Genomic DNA, 17,471 nt, shown 5'->3' on the forward strand with positions numbered 1-17,471 from the left:
GTTACGATCGGTCGTGATACTCTGGCTGACTTGGGGACACGTGACCGGATGATACTGGAGGGGGGCCACCAGTAGAGGGGGCCAGTGGGTGGTCACATGGTCCGGGAAGAGCTTTCGAGAGCCTTCGGGTAAGGGCGAGAGAGAGGCGGAGGCAGCCCCAGCCCTGCCCAATATAAGGGGGTTCCCCTGAGAGGAGCTCGGGGTTCTTACTGTTGGAGAGGCAGGAGATCCACGTCAAGCTAAAGAAGCCTCCAGCCAAGCGGTATGGGACCCAGCTTGTGGTACGGAACGGGATCGCAAACCCATAGGTGTGGTTCGCCGTAGCGTTGTTAGTCGGGTGGACACCTCGCCTGGGGTATGTTGTGTTAATAGTTTAATAAAAGTGTTGCTCCTAAAGACAACATCTGCCACTCAGTTGAACTCACTATTCATGTTTTAATTGATGTTAAAATATTTACAAAAATTCAAGAGTTACAAGTTCACGAACATCAAATACATTTTATAAAACATAAACGCGTCAGTGATTATTTTATTAACAAGGATGGCTAAAGATTAAATGTTATATATATTCTTAGCTCTTTCGGTAAAGTCACATTGAAGGGAAACAATAAAATAATAAAATATATATAATAAAAATTCTCACGACGTTTCGACCATAACACAAACTGTCATCATCAGGTGTGAAAAACCAACGGCAAGAAACATTTGAAAGAAGTGCCGGTTCGCATTAATTAATTTATTTTTAAACGGTTTATTTATTTATAAAACACGTCAGCGCCACGTGCAGCGATTTGGCAGTTTATTTAGAAGGACAAGTCCATCTATGTTCTGAAAAGAGGAGGGGGGAGACGAAAAATTAATGTATGCTGTCTGGAAGCCACCGTAAGCGTGAACAATCAATTAAGACCTAACTACTACCACAGAGGCAACTTAGTTACATTGGAGAAACCAAACACCATGTCTCAGACCGCATTCGTGAACACAAAGCAGACCTTAAACATGGTAGGACCAACACCTCGGCCGTGGCAGATCATTGTTATAATTCAGTAGGCTCACATGACATTGACTTTTCCAAGACAGAGGTTCTTTGTAAGCCATCTGGCTACCATGAGAGATTCGTTCATGAGGCTATCCACATATACAAGCACAGAGACAATTTCAACCGAGAAGATGGATTCTGGCTTAGCAATCATTGGAAGGATTTGATAAACCATTTCAGGTCTTAATTGATTGTTCACGCTTACGGTGGCTTCCAGACAGCATACATTAATTTTTCGTCTCCCCCCTCCTCTTTTCAGAACATAGATGGACTAGTCCTTCTAAATAAACTGCCAAATCGCTGTGCGTGGCGTTGACGTTTTTTATAAATACACCATTTAAAAATAAATTAATTAATGCAATTTAACACGTAGGCTTTCGCGACCAATATTATTCATAATAAAGGTTTTTGGGTTAGATCGCGTTATTTATAAATGTGTCGTAACCCTCCACCACCCGACACGGCCAATCAGCAAAAAAAGTGTCACGTTGACAAAAGACAAATAATTCACTATTTTAGCCCACCGGTGTGTTGAAGTGTGAATCCACATTTACAGTTTGAGTACGACGTTTCGCTGGTAAATACATCCAGCATCATCGGGCAATTCGCCAGAATGGTAAAGCCCTCGCTTGCTCCCGGTTTTATATAGAGCAGCAGGGTGACGTCATCACTTAACTCATATCAGGTGAAGTGATTAGAGGCGGGGGGGGGGGGTATTGTAATTATATAATCGATTAGTAATCAGTCATTGGTTATGATTAGTAATGAGTTGTAGATTAGTAATTAGTTGTAATGTGTTAGTGATTATATGCTATGTTAGTAATCCGTTAATTAGTATGTGTTTCCCCTATAAGGAATTGTAATGTGCATTCATATTCCTAGCTTCCTCGGCAAAGCCACGCCGAAGGGAAACAATAAACATAGATATTCTTTTATTTTATTGCTTCCCCCCCAACGCGACTCCACCGAAAGAGCCAAGAACATGAATCACTGCAGTCACGAAAGCTTTAAATCAAAATGTAATGTGTATTATTTAATAATACGCTTCCAGCCCGCACTAAGCCTGTAGCTGTCAGAGCGATTAAAGTTATTCTTATTCCTCTCAATTTCAATGGATTCTCTAATTAGTCTTTGCCAGTAATACTTAGTTTTACACAACACTGCAACATTGTCAAAATCAATTGAGTGTCCTTGTTGACAAGCATGTTCTGCCACTGCCGACAGTTGTGTTTGAGATAATTTAATATTTCTCTGATGTTCTTTTAGTCTTACGCTGATATTACGTCCCGTCTGTCCAATGTAGCAGCCGCCACATAAACAATTAATCCGATATACACCTTCTGTTGATAATTTAGGTAATGCGTCTTTAGTGCAAGATACTAGTTTTTGAATTTTGTGTACTGTACCAAATCTTACTGTAATGTTTTGCTTTTGCAAAACACGGGCTAATTTGTCAGTTACTCCTGAGATATATAGATTTTTTATTGTTTTAACAATCTGGTCGCTTTCAGCAGTATTGCTTTGCGATCGTGATTTGGCATTCAGTGCTCTGTTCATTTGAGCATTACTGTAGCCATTCTGTCGTAGTGCATCTTTAACGTGTTTAATCTCTCTCACTAGACTCTCACCATCTGACACTGTTTTAGCCCGATGTATGAGCGTCTTGATAAGAGAGGATTTCTGAGCTGGATGATGATGTGACTCTGTATTCAGATAGGCATCAGTGTGCGTTTGCTTTCTGTAAATGCTGTGTGTTATTTTACCGTTTAGGCCATGTCCAAGCAAAATATCTAGGAATGGGAGTGTGTTATTCACCTCCATTTCCATGCTGATTGGCCGTGTCGGGTGGTGGAGGGTTACGACACATTTATATATAACGCGATCTAACCCAAAAACCTTTATTATGAAATTAATGCAAACCGACACTTCTTTCAAATGTTTCTTGCCGTTGGTTTTTTTTTCACACCTGATGACGACCGTTTGTGTTATGGTCGAAACGTCGTGAGAATTTTTATTGTTTTATATATATTTTATTTAATTGTTTCCCTTCAACATGACTTTACCGAAAGAGCCAAGAATATGAATTACTGCAGTCACGAAAGCTTTAAATCAAGACAACACACACGAGCGGCGAGTGCTCCGATCCTGCTTGCTCTGATTCCGCTTGCTCCGATCCCGCTTGCTCCGATCCCGCTGGCTCCGATCCCACGTGCTCCGATCCCGCGCGCCCCCCTCCCCCCACTCACGTGGCCACGGTCGTCCTCCTTGCCGCCTGGTGGTGGCTTGCGGGAGGCGCGGGGCTCTTCCCTGCACACGCGCCGGGGGGGGGGGGGGGTGGGCGGGATGCACAGCGGTAATTCGTCGCACGAGGAAGCCCGCGAGGGGCGCCGCTGACGTTCGAGTGACATTCCAGCGACATCGGGACGAGCGGGGAAGCGGGCAGCGGGAGGGGGTGGTGCACTTCCGCGGTGGTTAAAGGTGAGAGGCTCAGCGAGGGGGTGAGGTGGCGGGGAAGGTGACGAGGTGGGCGACTCACGCGGCCGCTTGGAGCCGGCGGCGGTAGAGCAGTGCGGCCGCGAGGGCGAGGCCCACGGCGACGACAGTGGCCCAGCAGGACCTGCCGGCCTGACCGGCCCGGGGGGCCCGGCAGACCAGGCCGGCCGTAAACGCCGCTGACGCCGATGCCACCGTCGGCTTCTCTGTGTGGCACAATGACCACAACAACAACGACCGCAACAACTTTGCCACAACTTTATTCGTCCGACGAAAAAAGTTGTGGCAAAGTTGTGGCCACAGTGCCGGCGAAGAAAGACAACGGAGAGCGCCGATTCTCACCGACGACGGAGAGGTTGACGCTTCCCTCGAAGTTGCCGGTGGGGAAGGTGGCCACGTGGCAGAGGAAGAGGCCCCCGTCGCCGTGCTGCACGTCCAGCAGCTCCAGCGAGAAGTCGCCGCGTGCACTTCCGCGCCCCCCGGCGCGGAAGCGCACACGGCCCATGAGGGGAGAGTTTGGGTATGCCGTGCCGTGTCGTGGATTGAGCACCGCCAAGCTGGCCCTCTTCCGGCCGTCATCACCGACGGTGACCTTCAGCCAGTTCACCTGCGTCAGCGTCACCGCGGCCGCAACCCGCAGGTGGCAGTGAAGCAGCGCCACCTTCTGGCCGATGGCTGCCAAGGCCTGGCCCTCCGTCACGACACCCACGGGAGGGCCTGGGCAGGGAGACCACACAGAGACCCATACACCACTCATAGAGAGCCATAGACTACTCATAGAGAGCCATAGACTACTCATAGAGAGCCATAGACTACCCACACAGAGACTCATAGACTACTCATAGAGAGCCATAGACTACTCATAGAGACCCACAGATTACTTACACAGAGAACCACACACGACTCACACAGAGACCCACACACTATTCACACAGAGACCCATAGACTACTCACACAGACACCCATAGGCTACTCATAGATACCCATAGGCTACTAGAGACCCATAGACTACTCATAGAGAGCTATAGACTACCCACACAGAGACCCATAGACTACTCATAGAGACCCACAAATTACTCACACAGAGAACCACACACTACTCACACAGAGACCCACACACTACTGACACAGAGACTCATAGACTACTCACACAGACACCCATAGGCTACTCACACAGAGACCCATAGACTTCTCACACAGAGACCCATAGACTACTCACAAAGAGACCCACAGACTACTCACACGGAGACCCATAGACTACTCACACAGAGACCCATAGACTACTGACAGATACCCACAGACTACTCACAGAGAGACCTACAGACTACAAACACAAAGACCCATAGACTACTCACACACAGACCCATAGACTACTCACAGAGAGACCCACAGAATACTCACACGGAGACCCATAGACTACTCACAGAGACCAATAGACTACTCACACAAAGCTACCCATACGGATGCTTATCTGAAACCGGATTCCCACCACCATCCATCACAGAAGAATTCTCATTAAGACTCTGCACCATAGAGCCCAATGCATATCTGATCAGGAACACATAGGCAGTGAACTCAAGCACGTACACCAAGCTCTTAAAGCTAATGGTTACTCCGACTATACAATCCGCAAAGCTATCACTCAAACCATGAAGAATGACCCTCTCGAGGAGCCTTTCAAAACCATTACTTTACCCTACATTGCGGGGATCACAAAAAAGATCTCCAAATCCTGAATAAACACAAGATCCAGGTCCGTTTCAACACATTACATAAAATCCGTGATCTGGTTCCGTCTGTGAAAGATGTGATTCCGGACATACAGTACCCTGGTGTCTACAAACTAAGTTGCCTCTGTGGTAGAAGTTACATTGGAGAAACTAAACGACATGTCTCGGACCGCATTCGTGAACACAAAGCAGACCTTAAACACGGTAGAACCAACACCTCGGCCGTGGCAGATCACTGTTATAATTCAGTAGGCTCACATGACATTGACTTCTCCAAGACAGAGGTTCTTTGCAAGCCATCGGGCTACCACGAGAGATTCGTGCATGAGGTTATCCATATATACAAACACAGAGACAATTTCAACCGAGAAGATGGATTCTGGCTTAGCAATCATTGGAAGGATTTGATAAACCATTTTGGGTCTTAATTGATTGTTCACGCTTACGGTGGCTTTCAGACAGCATACATTAATTTTTCGTCTCCCCCCTGCTCTTTTCCGAACATAGATGGACTCGTCCTTATAAACAAACTGACAAATCTCTGTCCGTGGTGCTAACGTTTAAAAATAAATACAAACCGCCACTTCTTTCGAATGTTTCTTGCCGTTGGTTTTCACACCTGATGATGACTGTTTGTGTTACAGTCGAAACGTCGTGATAATTTCATTGTTTTATATATTTTATTATTTTATTGTTTCCCTTCAACGTGACTTTACCGAAAGAACCAAGAATATGAATTATTGCAGTCACGAAAGCTTTAAATCAAAATTTAACCACCTCTACGGGGAGGGTTTCCACATAACTTTAAGATCCTTCAACAAACTCCGGGATAAGAAGGCTCAGCTGATCGAGTCTCTCACCTTTCTGAAGAGATGTCGCGACTCTGGGGTAATACCAATCGCATTTACACTGACCTCTGCTGATGTAACTTCTTCTAATGCGAAACGAATTCTTTTCAAAACTAGCTTAGCTCTTATCTCAGAGAAAATCTGACTTATACGCACCGAACTAGATCAGTTAGACAAGACACTCTACAAATCACACTTATCATTGACGGCAACAATGTCCACATCAGATTGGGAACATGTAGACAATATGACTGCCTCTTCAGCTGCTACTATGTCAACCAAATGTAAGGACAACCTGATTTCCAAATTTAACCTCCTCTCCAACAAAAGACCGGACCCACACACCAAAAAGTTAGACGTTAACAAAGTCGTAATTAATCGTAGTAACAGTTCTATTTCCGATGGTCTGAAATCCGTTTTAGCTAAAAATCTAAACTTTGCAGTCACCCCTAAACACATACCAGTTACTGATATCATTGCCCAAGTAGACGTTGTTCTCAAGGGCCTGGGTCACATCGCTGCAGACGTAGCAAGATCTGAAATCGCTGCAACCCTCAAAAACGCTAAGATGCCAGCTAGCAACCTCAGCAAAGATGAGCGTTTTGAATTATACAAATTAAAAAAGAGGGATGACATTGTAATCCTCTCAGCTGACAAGGGCAATGCTACTGTCATCATGGATAAAATAGAATATAACAACAAAATGAAATAATTACTCGACGATGGCAGCTATACAAAAATAAAAAGAGATCCCACCAACAGCCTCGTCACACAAACCAACAAAATTATTTCTGATTCAACCGCATTAATTGATCAATCTAAACAGTTTTTGTTGAAACCTTCTGCTGCCAGGCCACCAAGATTATACGGCTTACCAAAAATGCATAAAGTAGATACACCCCTCCGTCCCATCATCTCTATCAACTCCCCCACCTACAAACTGGCTCGTTTTCTGTCTGAAATCCTGCGTCCTTTCACTGGAAAAACCACCTCTGCGGTACAAAATTCTACTCACTGGTATCGACAATCAAGGGTATTTCCCTGTCCCCAGACGACCTGCTTGTCAGTTTTGATGTAGTTTCCTTATTCACCAAAGTTCCTGTACCTAACACCATCGCAATCATTGAAGACTTGGTTCATCAAGGACTAAACATTGAGGTACCCCCCCTGGTGAGACACTGCTTAACCAATACATACTTCACTTGGAATGGAACTTTCTACAAACTGAGGGAACCCCAATGGGCTCCCCCCTATCTCCAGTTATAGCCAACATTTTCAAGGAGAAATTTGAGACTGACGACATCCAGACTGCCACTCTCGGCCCAACCTTATGGAAGAGGTACGTGGATGACACTTTTGTCATCTGGCCACATGGCCGGCCTGCTCTAGACCAATCCTTCGACCACATCAATTCCATATACCCAGCCATCAGATTTACCATGGAAGTCGAAAAAGATGGCAAGCTACCTTTTTTGGATGTCTTAATAAAAAAGAGACCTGATGGTTCAATGAGCCACTCTGTCTATAGGAAAGCTACCTATACGGATGCATATCTGAAACCGGATTCCCACCACCATCCATCACAGAAGAATTATCTCATCAAGACTCTGCACCATAGAGCCCAATGCATATCCGACCAGGAACACATAGGCAGTGAACTCAAGCACGTACACCAAGCTCTTAAGGCTAATGGTTACTCCGACTATACAATCCGCAAAGCTATCACTCAAACCATGAAGAATGACCCTCTTGAGGAGCCTTTCAAAACCATTACTTTACCCTACATTGCGGGGATCACAAAAAAGATCTCCAAATCTTGAATAAACACAAGATCCAGGTCAGTTTCAACACATTACATAACATCCGTGATCTGGTTTCGTCTGTAAAAGATGTGATTCTGGACATACAGTACCCTGGTGTCTACAAACCAAGTTGCCTCTGTGGTAGTAGTTACATTGGAGAAACCAAACGACATGTCTCGGACCGCATTCGTGAACACAAAGCAGACCTTAAACACGGTAAGACCAACACCTCGGCCGTGGCAGATCATTGTTATAATTCAGTAGGCTCACATGACATTGACTTCTCCAAGACAGAGGTTCTTTGCAAGCCATCGGGCTACCACGAGAGATTCGTTCATGAGGCTATCCACATATACAAACACAGAGACAATTTCAACCGAGAAGATGGATTCTGGCTTAGCAATCATTGGAAGGATTTGATAAACCATTTCGGGTCTTAATTGATTGTTCACGTTTACGGTGGCTTTCAGACAGCATACATTAATTTTTCGTCTCCCCCTCCTCTTTTCCGAACATAGATGGACTCGTCCTTATAAACAAACTGACAAATCGCTGTCCGTGGTGTTAACGTTTAAAAATAAATACAAACCGCCACTTCTTTCAAATGTTTTTTGCCGTTGGTTTTCACACCTGATGATGACTGTTTGTGTTACAGTCGAAACGTTGTGATAATGTTATTGTTTTATATATATTTTATTATTTTATTGTTTCCCTTCAACGTGACTTTACCGAAAGAACCAAGAATATAACTTTACTCAGTTTAATAACTTTAGTCGTCCGATGAATACACTCATAGAGACCCATAGACTACTCACACAGAAAACTCATTGACTACTCAGAGACCCATAAACTACTCACACAGAGATTTACAGAGATACAGAGACTCATTGACACACATGGAGGCTGGTTGAGATACATAGCGACCCTACATAGAGATACACAGAGACCCACAGAGACACACAGATACTCTGCAAAGAGATACAGAGACACATAGAGACTCATAAAGATACATAGAGACTAATTTAGATACATACAGATACATAGACATCCACCCACCCACTCACTCACCCATCAACTCACAAGGTTTGGCAACTTACTCCGATATCAAAGGATTTGCAATCACCACACACACACAAACATCTCTCTCTCTCACCCAGCCACTCACCCACCCACTCACCCACGGCGCTGTGTCGTGGAGGGACGGACACACAGGACAGCGGAGACCACTCCCCTGCCTTCCGCCGCAGGAAGTCAGCGATGACCCTCGCACGGGCACAGTACTCATCAGCGTCTCCAGGCGGACACACCGCGTGGTGGCAACTGACGAAGTTCACCTGGAGTAGCAGCATCATCATCAGTAGTAGTAGTATCATCATCAATAGTCGTGTCATCAAGCTGTAAGCTCCACATCTACAAGCTGGCAGCTCCATGTCTACAAGCTGGAAGCTCCACGTCTACAAGCTGGAAGCTCCACGTCTACAAGCTGGAAGCTCCACGTCTACAAGCTGGAAGCTCCACGTCTACAAGCTGGAAGCTCCACGTCTACAAGCTGGAAGCTCCACGTCTACAAGCTGGAAGCTCCACGTCTACAAGCTGGAAGCTCCACGTCTACAAGCTGGAAGCTCCACGTCTACAAGCTGGAAGCTCCACGTCTACAAGCTGGAAGCTCCACGTCTACAAGCTGGAAGCTCCACGTCTACAAGCTGGAAGCTCTACGTCTACAAGCTGTAAGCTCTACGTCTACAAGCTGGAAGCTCCACGTCTACAAGCTGGAAGCTCTACGTCCTACAAGGCATCAACATGTGGCCGGGGACCCGAGTGAGGGTCCGACCCTTCGTAGCTGTAACTCCGACGTATAGATTAGTTAGCTGGGTGGTCACCACCCCTAGGCTATATCTGGTAAAGGGGCAGTTACCCCTTTGTATGTCACGTGTTACAACAAATGTGTTGCCTCTAAAGAATAACGTCTGCGACTCAGTTGGACTCACTACAGTCGTAGTGAAGTGACACAGAATGGGTCACTACGGCACGTGGTGCTGGTTACCGACAGAGAGAGGAGATGTGGGCGTCACAGCCATACCTGCCAGCAGAGCAGGGTGCAGCGGCCGTTCTGGCAGCAGAGAATGCAATGCCACGGAGTGGGTTACTCGGGTGCATGATGCGCACTGCTGGCAGTAGGGGGCATATGAGGACATGGCAAACCGGCCGGCTGGTGGAGCACGTGATAGGCCAGGGTAAGGGATGTGTGGCAAGGGTGCCCGAGGGGACACGTGAGGTATGGCCCAGAGCCTTCTGGTGGGTTTCCAGAAGGGGGCGTGGCCAAGGGCGGAGCCAGGCCACACCGGGGGGGCATAAAAGGGAAGTCCTGAGGCTGGATAAAGGCTGTCTGTCGGTGGAGTGGAACCCAATGTGCTACGTCTTCATCGTCAGGCAGCGTGCCGGCTGCTCTGACCAGTCTGTAGTTATCCCGTGTGTGAACAATTGTTAAATGTGTAGAATAGACGTGTTGCCTCCTACGATTAGTGTCTCAGAAGTGGTACACTACAGAGGTATCATCAGTAGTAGAGTAGCATCACTCACTCATCCACTCATTAACTCTTTCACTAACTTACCCACTCACAAGGTTTGGCTACTCCCTCCGATACCCAAGGCTTCTCAATCACCACTCACGTCCCCCCCACAACCTTCCAACCCCCGTCACAACCCCCGCAACCGCTCACCGCATTCGGAGCGCCCCCTTTTGCCGAGTACTCCGCTTGAAAAAAGAAATCCAGTCGGTGCCCCACCATCCTTCTCAGCAACAAACGCTCAACGTAGGCTGACATTGACAGCTCCCAGACCTCCGGCTCTGCGTCAACCACCGCGTCTACCTTCCCAGCCACCACACAATCGCCGTCGTCACCGCCGTCGTCACAGCCGTCGCCATCACCCTCCTCCACCGTCCTTTTCTTGGTGAGCTTCAGGGTGAATATCGGAGCACTGAGGACAGCTGAGACACCGGGGGGGGGGAGTCACGCGTGGGGGGGGGGTGTTATCTCCCTCGCCTAGTGAGCCGGAGGCCGTTGGTTCGAATCCAGACCCTGACGATGCCTGCTGTTGTATGTTTGGAGTTTGTGTGATCTCCCCCTGTTCTACAGAGTGAGTGAGAGTGAGTGGGAAAGTTACAGACAGACACAGACAGAAAGAGGCACAAACAGACACAGACAGAGAAACACAGAGACACACAGACACATGGACAGACACAAACACAGACACTCACACACACAGAGACACAAACACAGACAGTAACACACATAGAGACACAAACACAGACACTCACACACACAGAGACACAAACACAGACACTCACACACACAGAGACATAAACACAGACACTCACATACACAGAGACACAAACACAGACACTCACACACACAGAGACACAAACAGACACAAACACTCACACACACACACACACAGACACTCACACACACAGAGACACACAGACACATGGACAGACACAAACACAGACACTCACACACACAGAGACACAAACACAGACACAGACACACAGACACTCACACAAACAGAGGCACACAGACACATGGACAGACACAAACACACTCACACACACAGAGACACACAGACACATGGACAGACACAAACACAGACACTCACACACACAGAGACCTAAACACAGACACTCACACACACAGAGACACAAACAGTTACACAAAGAGACACACATAGAGAGACAGAAACACACACAGACACATAAAAACAAGATCTCTCATATAGCTTGCACAGACAGTTGGGGTAAGTGCTGTTGGCGAGCACACAACATCAACAACCGCCATTCGGCACACAGACACACACAGAGACAGAGACAGCGGCACATGGCCGATCTCACGCCACTCACTTGTCTTCAAGTGCACGACCTCAACCACGACCCAGGGTGAGGACAGTGGTGATGATGAGGCGGTGGATCTGACGCGGAGGTGGTAGCGGTCGGTGGGATCTTCCAGCGCTGAGGAGACATTGCACCGCGTCTCTGTTGTGGCAGAGCAGACGATCTGCCAGTGGACTTGTCCAAAACTGCGCAGACAGAAACATGGAAAGGAAATGGTGAGGAGTGGTGAGGAGCGAGTGAGCAGGTGACTGAGAGAGACGTGTGTGTGTGAGTAAACTAATGGGCGAGTGGATTGGTGAGTGAGTGGGTGAGTGGGTTGTCGAGTTAGTGGCTGATTGAGTGGGTTGGTGAGTGAGTGGGTGAGTGGGTTGTCGAGTGAGTGGCTGAGTGAATTAATGGGCGAGTGGGTTGGTGAGTGGGTTGTTGAGTGCGTGGCTGAGTGAGTGGGTGGGTGAGTGGGTTGGTGAGTGAGTGGGCGTTTGTAGCCACCACAATGGTCAAAGGGAGCTCTGAACGTGTGCAAGGGGCTGTTAACCGCTCCACCTTCAATTAATTACCACTAAACAACACACAAAATATCAAATTATGCGCGTTGTTTAGTGCCCCGGCGGGACAGGCGTCGATGACGTCTCCTTACAAAACCCCATTTGGAAACAGCAAAAAACCACTGTGGATGGCCACGTGGAATGTTCGAACGCTCACTGCGAAGGAGAGGCTGCCACTCCTCTGTCGGGAGCTGGACTGGTACCGCCTGGATCTCTGCGGTATTCAGGAGGTCCGGTGGACCGGCTCTGGCTCCTGCCACCATGAGGGGTGGACAGTCCTCTACTCGGGGCAGGAGCCTGCCAAACAACAGGGAGTGGCTCTTCTTATGAACAAAATAATGAAGGGGTCGTGGGAGTGTGGCGGTGAGGTGTGGGAAGCTGTAAGCCCCAGGCTACTTTGGGCTCGCTTTCCCATCAACCAGAGGTGAGGAGCGGTGGTCGTCATTACTTATGCCCCCACCGAAGACGAACATCCGTGGAGGGACGCAGGCAAGGCCGATGAGTCAGATGCCTTCTATGAGCTCCTGTCACAAGTGCTAGCTAAAGTGGCCCCTCGGGATATTCACATTGTCGGTCAACTTTAATGCCCAAGTTGGTCATGATGCTGGCACCTGGTCTGGAGTGATTGGAAGGCATGGGCCAGATCAGCTCAATAACAACGGTAGAAGGCTGCACGATTTTTGTGCAGCCCATAGGCTTGTAATTACCAACACGCTGTTCTGGCATCGGCGCATCCACGCAACATCATGGATGCATGCCAGGTCCAAGCAAAGAACATCTGCTGGACTACATAGTGATGGAACAGCAGATGCTGGCCCATGTCCTTGACACAAGGACCTACCATGGAGCTGATTTGCTCACTGACCATCGACTTGCCATCTGGAAGATGCGCCGGCCATTCTTCTACTCCAATGGTGGGTGTATACCCAGGACCCCATTCAAACCCAGTGGCCTGGTCTCAGTTAGCTGATGAAAGTTGCAAGTGAGAATTTCATCATCGCTTGCAGCTGGGGTTGGCATTGTCCCCCACTCCTGATGTCGAGGGGAAATGGGCGAGGTTTTGGACTGTGACTCATGCAGCTTTAATGGCTGCTTGGGAATACGGTCCAGACCTCGCCAGAGACCCTCACTGACAGAAGAGGTGTTCAGGCTGGCTGAGAAAAGTGACAGGCCCACTCTAATCGTCTACAGCATCCCACGTCAGAGAATGAGGAGGCTTACTGCAGCCTTCGCTCGGAGGTTCGGAGAGCCGTGAGGTGTTCCAAGGATTGGTGGTGGTCGCGGGTTGCTGAGCAGATGGAATCTGCCTCAATGGCCCGCGATCACAAATAACTCCGTCAAAAAAGTAACTTGCAGCGCCACACCTATTTCCATATTTAGCGGAAAGAACGGTGATTCAATTTCCGACCCCCAGGAACAGGTTTGCAGATTTGCTGAGCATTTCTGTGAGGTCCTGCGGGAGGGAAAATCCCTCAGCCTGGAAAACATTGTGGGACAAAGTGGGGATGACCCTGCTGAGGCTGCGGTGCCTCAAATGTTGGAAGTCACCCCCTGTAAGTGGCTGGGTGAGGTGCCATCTGTTGAGTACTGAAGGCAATCCAGAGTCTGAGACCAGGAAAGGCCCCGAGCAAAATGTTGAGGGAGGGTGGCGTTTGTGCACATGACATCATAACAATAGTCTGGACCACTGGACGGGTTCCGCAGGATTGGAAGGATGCCCTGGTGGTCCCCCCTCTTTAAGAAGGGAGACCGCACAGATTGTAACATCAACAGGGGCATCTCACTCCTCAGTGTGCCGGGAAACGTCCTGGCAAGGATTATTCAACATCGCCCTGCCAGGCATGCTGAGGAGAGGCTTTGCGGAGCCACAATGCAAGTTTCAGGAAAGGGTGGTCCTGCACAGATGCCATATTTTCCGTCCATCTGCTACAGCAGAGGTGTAGGGAATTCCAACAAGACCTACATCTCTGCTTTATTAACCTGGTCAAGGCCTATGATACCATCAGTAGGCCTGGGCTCTGGGTTGCTCTTCATGCTTTCGGAGTCCCTGACCCTCTGCTTACAATAATTAAGGACCTTCATGATGGTGAGCGGGCCCGGATAAAACTACGTGACTGGGAGTTGGAGCCATTACCTGTTCACCTTGGGTCCCACATTATTTAACACCTATTTCGACCAAGTAGTTTGTGAAGCCTTTGATGGCTGTATCGGTGGAATTTACGTCTGGTACAGATACAATGGGAGGATGATTGATGCCCAGGTGCAGTCAAGGGATGGCTCCATATTGGTCAACCATGTTACATATGCTGATGGTCTGGTAAGTGCTGCTCACTCAGAGGAGGAGTTGGAGGTGCTGCTGCTGAACCTGGAGCTTGCCACCAAGAGGTGGGGCCTTACCATCAGACCCACCAAAACTAAGCACCTGCCTGGGTATTTTGTACCATCAGACACTCCACCCCCACAACTCCCAATTGGTGATGGGGCATTTGTGGAGAGAGTGGAGAGTTTCCCATACCTGAGCAGTGTGCTCATGACCGGCTAAGGTTTGACAGTAGAGGTCTCACTCCGAATCAGTCGCGTGGCAATATCTTTTCATCGGTAACGTTGTGTGGAAGCTACCTGGTCTGTCGCTCTGCACGAAGCTTCAAGTCTTCTTGGCCACAATCATTCCCTTCCTTCTCTACGCTTGAAAAACGTGGAGCCCCCTAATGGAACATCTTTGCCAGTTCGAAACATTTAGGCGGGCCTGCCTACAATCTATCCTGTTTTTTTCGGTAAAGTCACGTAGAATGAGAATAAAATAATAAATTGATAAAATAAAATAACACAGCGCTGTCCTCCAGACAGTCTCGTCCCTTCACCTGATGAAGGCTGCTTGTGTTGTGGCCGAAACGTCGTGAGATTATTGTGTTATTTTATTTTATCAATGTATTATTTTATTCTCATTCTACGTGACTTTACCGAAAGAACCAAAGAAGATTAATCCTTGCAGTCACGAAAGCTTTAAATCGAAATTTAATCCATCCTGGGTTTAACCAGGCAGGATTGTGTGAGGAGCTCACAAATTCCTGAAAGATCTGGACAAAGTCCCATCGGTGGGCTACTCCAGCATGCTCCTGCCAGCGGGCGTTCAACACTTGACGTGGCCTCAACGTGCATATAGTCTGGCACAAGTGCCATTATGATGTCACAGCCAATTAGTGGCAAATCGCGGTTGTTGTTGAGTGAGTGAGTGGGTTGGTGAGTGAATTAATGGGTGAGTGGGTTGGTGAGTGATTAGGTGAGTGGGTTTAAGGGTGAGTGAGTTGAGTGAGTGACGGATGGGTGGGTGAGTGAATGAGTGGGTGAGTGAATTCAGCCGTGAATGGATGGGAGGTTGAGTGGGTTTGTGGGTGGGTGAGTAGGTGGGTGAGTGGGTGGGCGAGTGACTGAGTGGGTGAGTGAGTGGGTGAATAGGTGAGTGGGTGAATGGGTGAGTGGGTGAGTGAGTTAGTGAGTGGATAAGTGAGTGGGTAGTTGAGTGAGTGGGTGGTTGAGTGAGTGGGTTGGTGAGTGGGTGAGTGAGTTGGTAAGTGATCAAGCGGGTGGGTGAGTGAGGGAGCATCTCACAGTTTGCTCTGAACTGTGTAGGTAACGTCCAGAAAAGTTGAGTTGGCCGTGGTGGTGGTGGAGTCGATGGTTGAAGGCTCAACAATTGGGGGTCTATCCCCTTTGGGGTCAACTTCACCGGGGTCCCAGCAGAGGTCTGCAAGGAGGTCTCGAGATTCCAAACGTACATTCAATGGGGAAGGCGGAGCTGGGGAGATGAGTGAACAACACATTGAGCAAACCACTGCACCACCACTCCCCACTCACACAGTGCGCTAACCACTGCACCACCACTCCCCACACACACACAGTGCGCTAACCACTGCACCACCACTCCCCCCACACACTGCGCTAACCACTGCACCACCACTCCCCCCACACACACAGTGCGCTAACCACTGCACCACCACTCCCCCCACACACAGTGCGCTAACCACTGCACCACCACTCCCCCCACACACACACAGTGCGCTAACCACTGCACCACCACTGCCCACAAACACAGTGCGCTAACCACTGCACCACCACTCCCCACACACACACACAGTGCGCTAACCACTGCACCACCACTGCCCACAAACACACAGTGCGCTAACTACTGCACCACCGCTCCCCACAATTACACAGTGCGCTAACCACTGCACCACCACTCCCCACACACACACACAGTGCGCTAACCACTGCACCACCACTGCCCACAAACACAGTGCGCTAACCACTGCACCACCACTCCCCACACACACACACACAGTGCGCTAACCACTGCACCACCACTGCCCACAAACACACAGTGCGCTAACCACTGCACCACCGCTCCCCACAATTACACAGTGCGCTAACCACTGCACCACCACTCCCCACACACACACACAGTGCGCTAACCACTGCACCACCACTCCCCACACACTCACACAGTGCGCTAACCACTGCACCACCGCTCCCCACGTACACCACAGCTTGGTACCAGATGTATCGACCTCTGTCCCGCTCGGCTCACCGTGGCTGCAAGTGACGATGTGGAGGAGGAGAGGCAGGAGGAGGTGGAGGAGTCGACCAGGTCCGTAGAACTTCCCCATCTCCATGAACCTCACGTGGAGGGAAAATCGATTCTCGGTTCGATTAAAATACTCGCATCGATTCCTTTGCGGATAACATGGGAATCGATTGTTGGAGAATTTTGATGGTATGTAGTCGATTCCCGTTGTGATAACATGGGAATCGATTGTTGGTGAATGGTGCTCATGGAATCGATTTTCAATGGGATAAAGTGGGAGTCGAGTTGGTGGTAGTGTTTATAGCTGTTGGAATCGATTACCTTTGGGATAACATTGGAATCCATTGTAGAAGATATTGGTGGAGTTATATTATTGTTATTGCTCCTCTGTTTCAATATAATTTACGTGCAAACTTTTCCGACTACACACTTTTTAAAACAATGCTCTCCATAACTTTTACCCCGGGGTTTAAATATTGTTTTTGTGATTAACAAAAAAAACCCCGAAAGAGCGGGAAACATTGAACACCCTGCTCACTGATT

The 17,471-nt window shown here is 48.5% G+C and overlaps 1 protein-coding gene across 3 annotated transcripts; it reads right to left on the reverse strand.

Moving 5' to 3' along the window:
• Positions 1-415: 415 nt before the first annotated feature.
• Positions 416-17,065, reverse strand: LOC142908903 (uncharacterized). 3 transcript variants are annotated; one of them, XM_076059558.1, is made up of 8 exons: positions 16,932-17,065; positions 15,956-16,091; positions 11,811-11,986; positions 10,633-10,901; positions 9,090-9,246; positions 3,875-4,249; positions 3,576-3,738; positions 416-3,346 (listed from the first exon to the last, which is right to left on the reverse strand). In XM_076059558.1, exons 1-8 carry the CDS (start codon positions 17,014-17,016, stop codon positions 3,133-3,135), a joined length of 1,575 nt encoding a protein of 524 aa, XP_075915673.1. In that variant the 5' UTR covers positions 17,017-17,065; the 3' UTR covers positions 416-3,132. The 3 variants fall into 3 exon arrangements, with proteins under 3 accessions (XP_075915673.1, XP_075915672.1, XP_075915671.1); XM_076059557.1 differs by having other exon boundaries at positions 15,956-16,103; XM_076059556.1 differs by having other exon boundaries at positions 15,956-16,142; positions 16,932-17,064.
• Between the last annotated feature and the right edge of the window lie 406 nt (positions 17,066-17,471).

Source organism: Petromyzon marinus, unplaced genomic scaffold (assembly GCF_048934315.1).
Source record: "Petromyzon marinus isolate PM22_M1 ecotype Great Lakes invasive population unplaced genomic scaffold, UKy_Petmar_22M1.pri1.0 PM_G_Scaffold_11, whole genome shotgun sequence".
Lineage (NCBI taxonomy): Eukaryota > Metazoa > Chordata > Hyperoartia > Petromyzontiformes > Petromyzontidae > Petromyzon > Petromyzon marinus.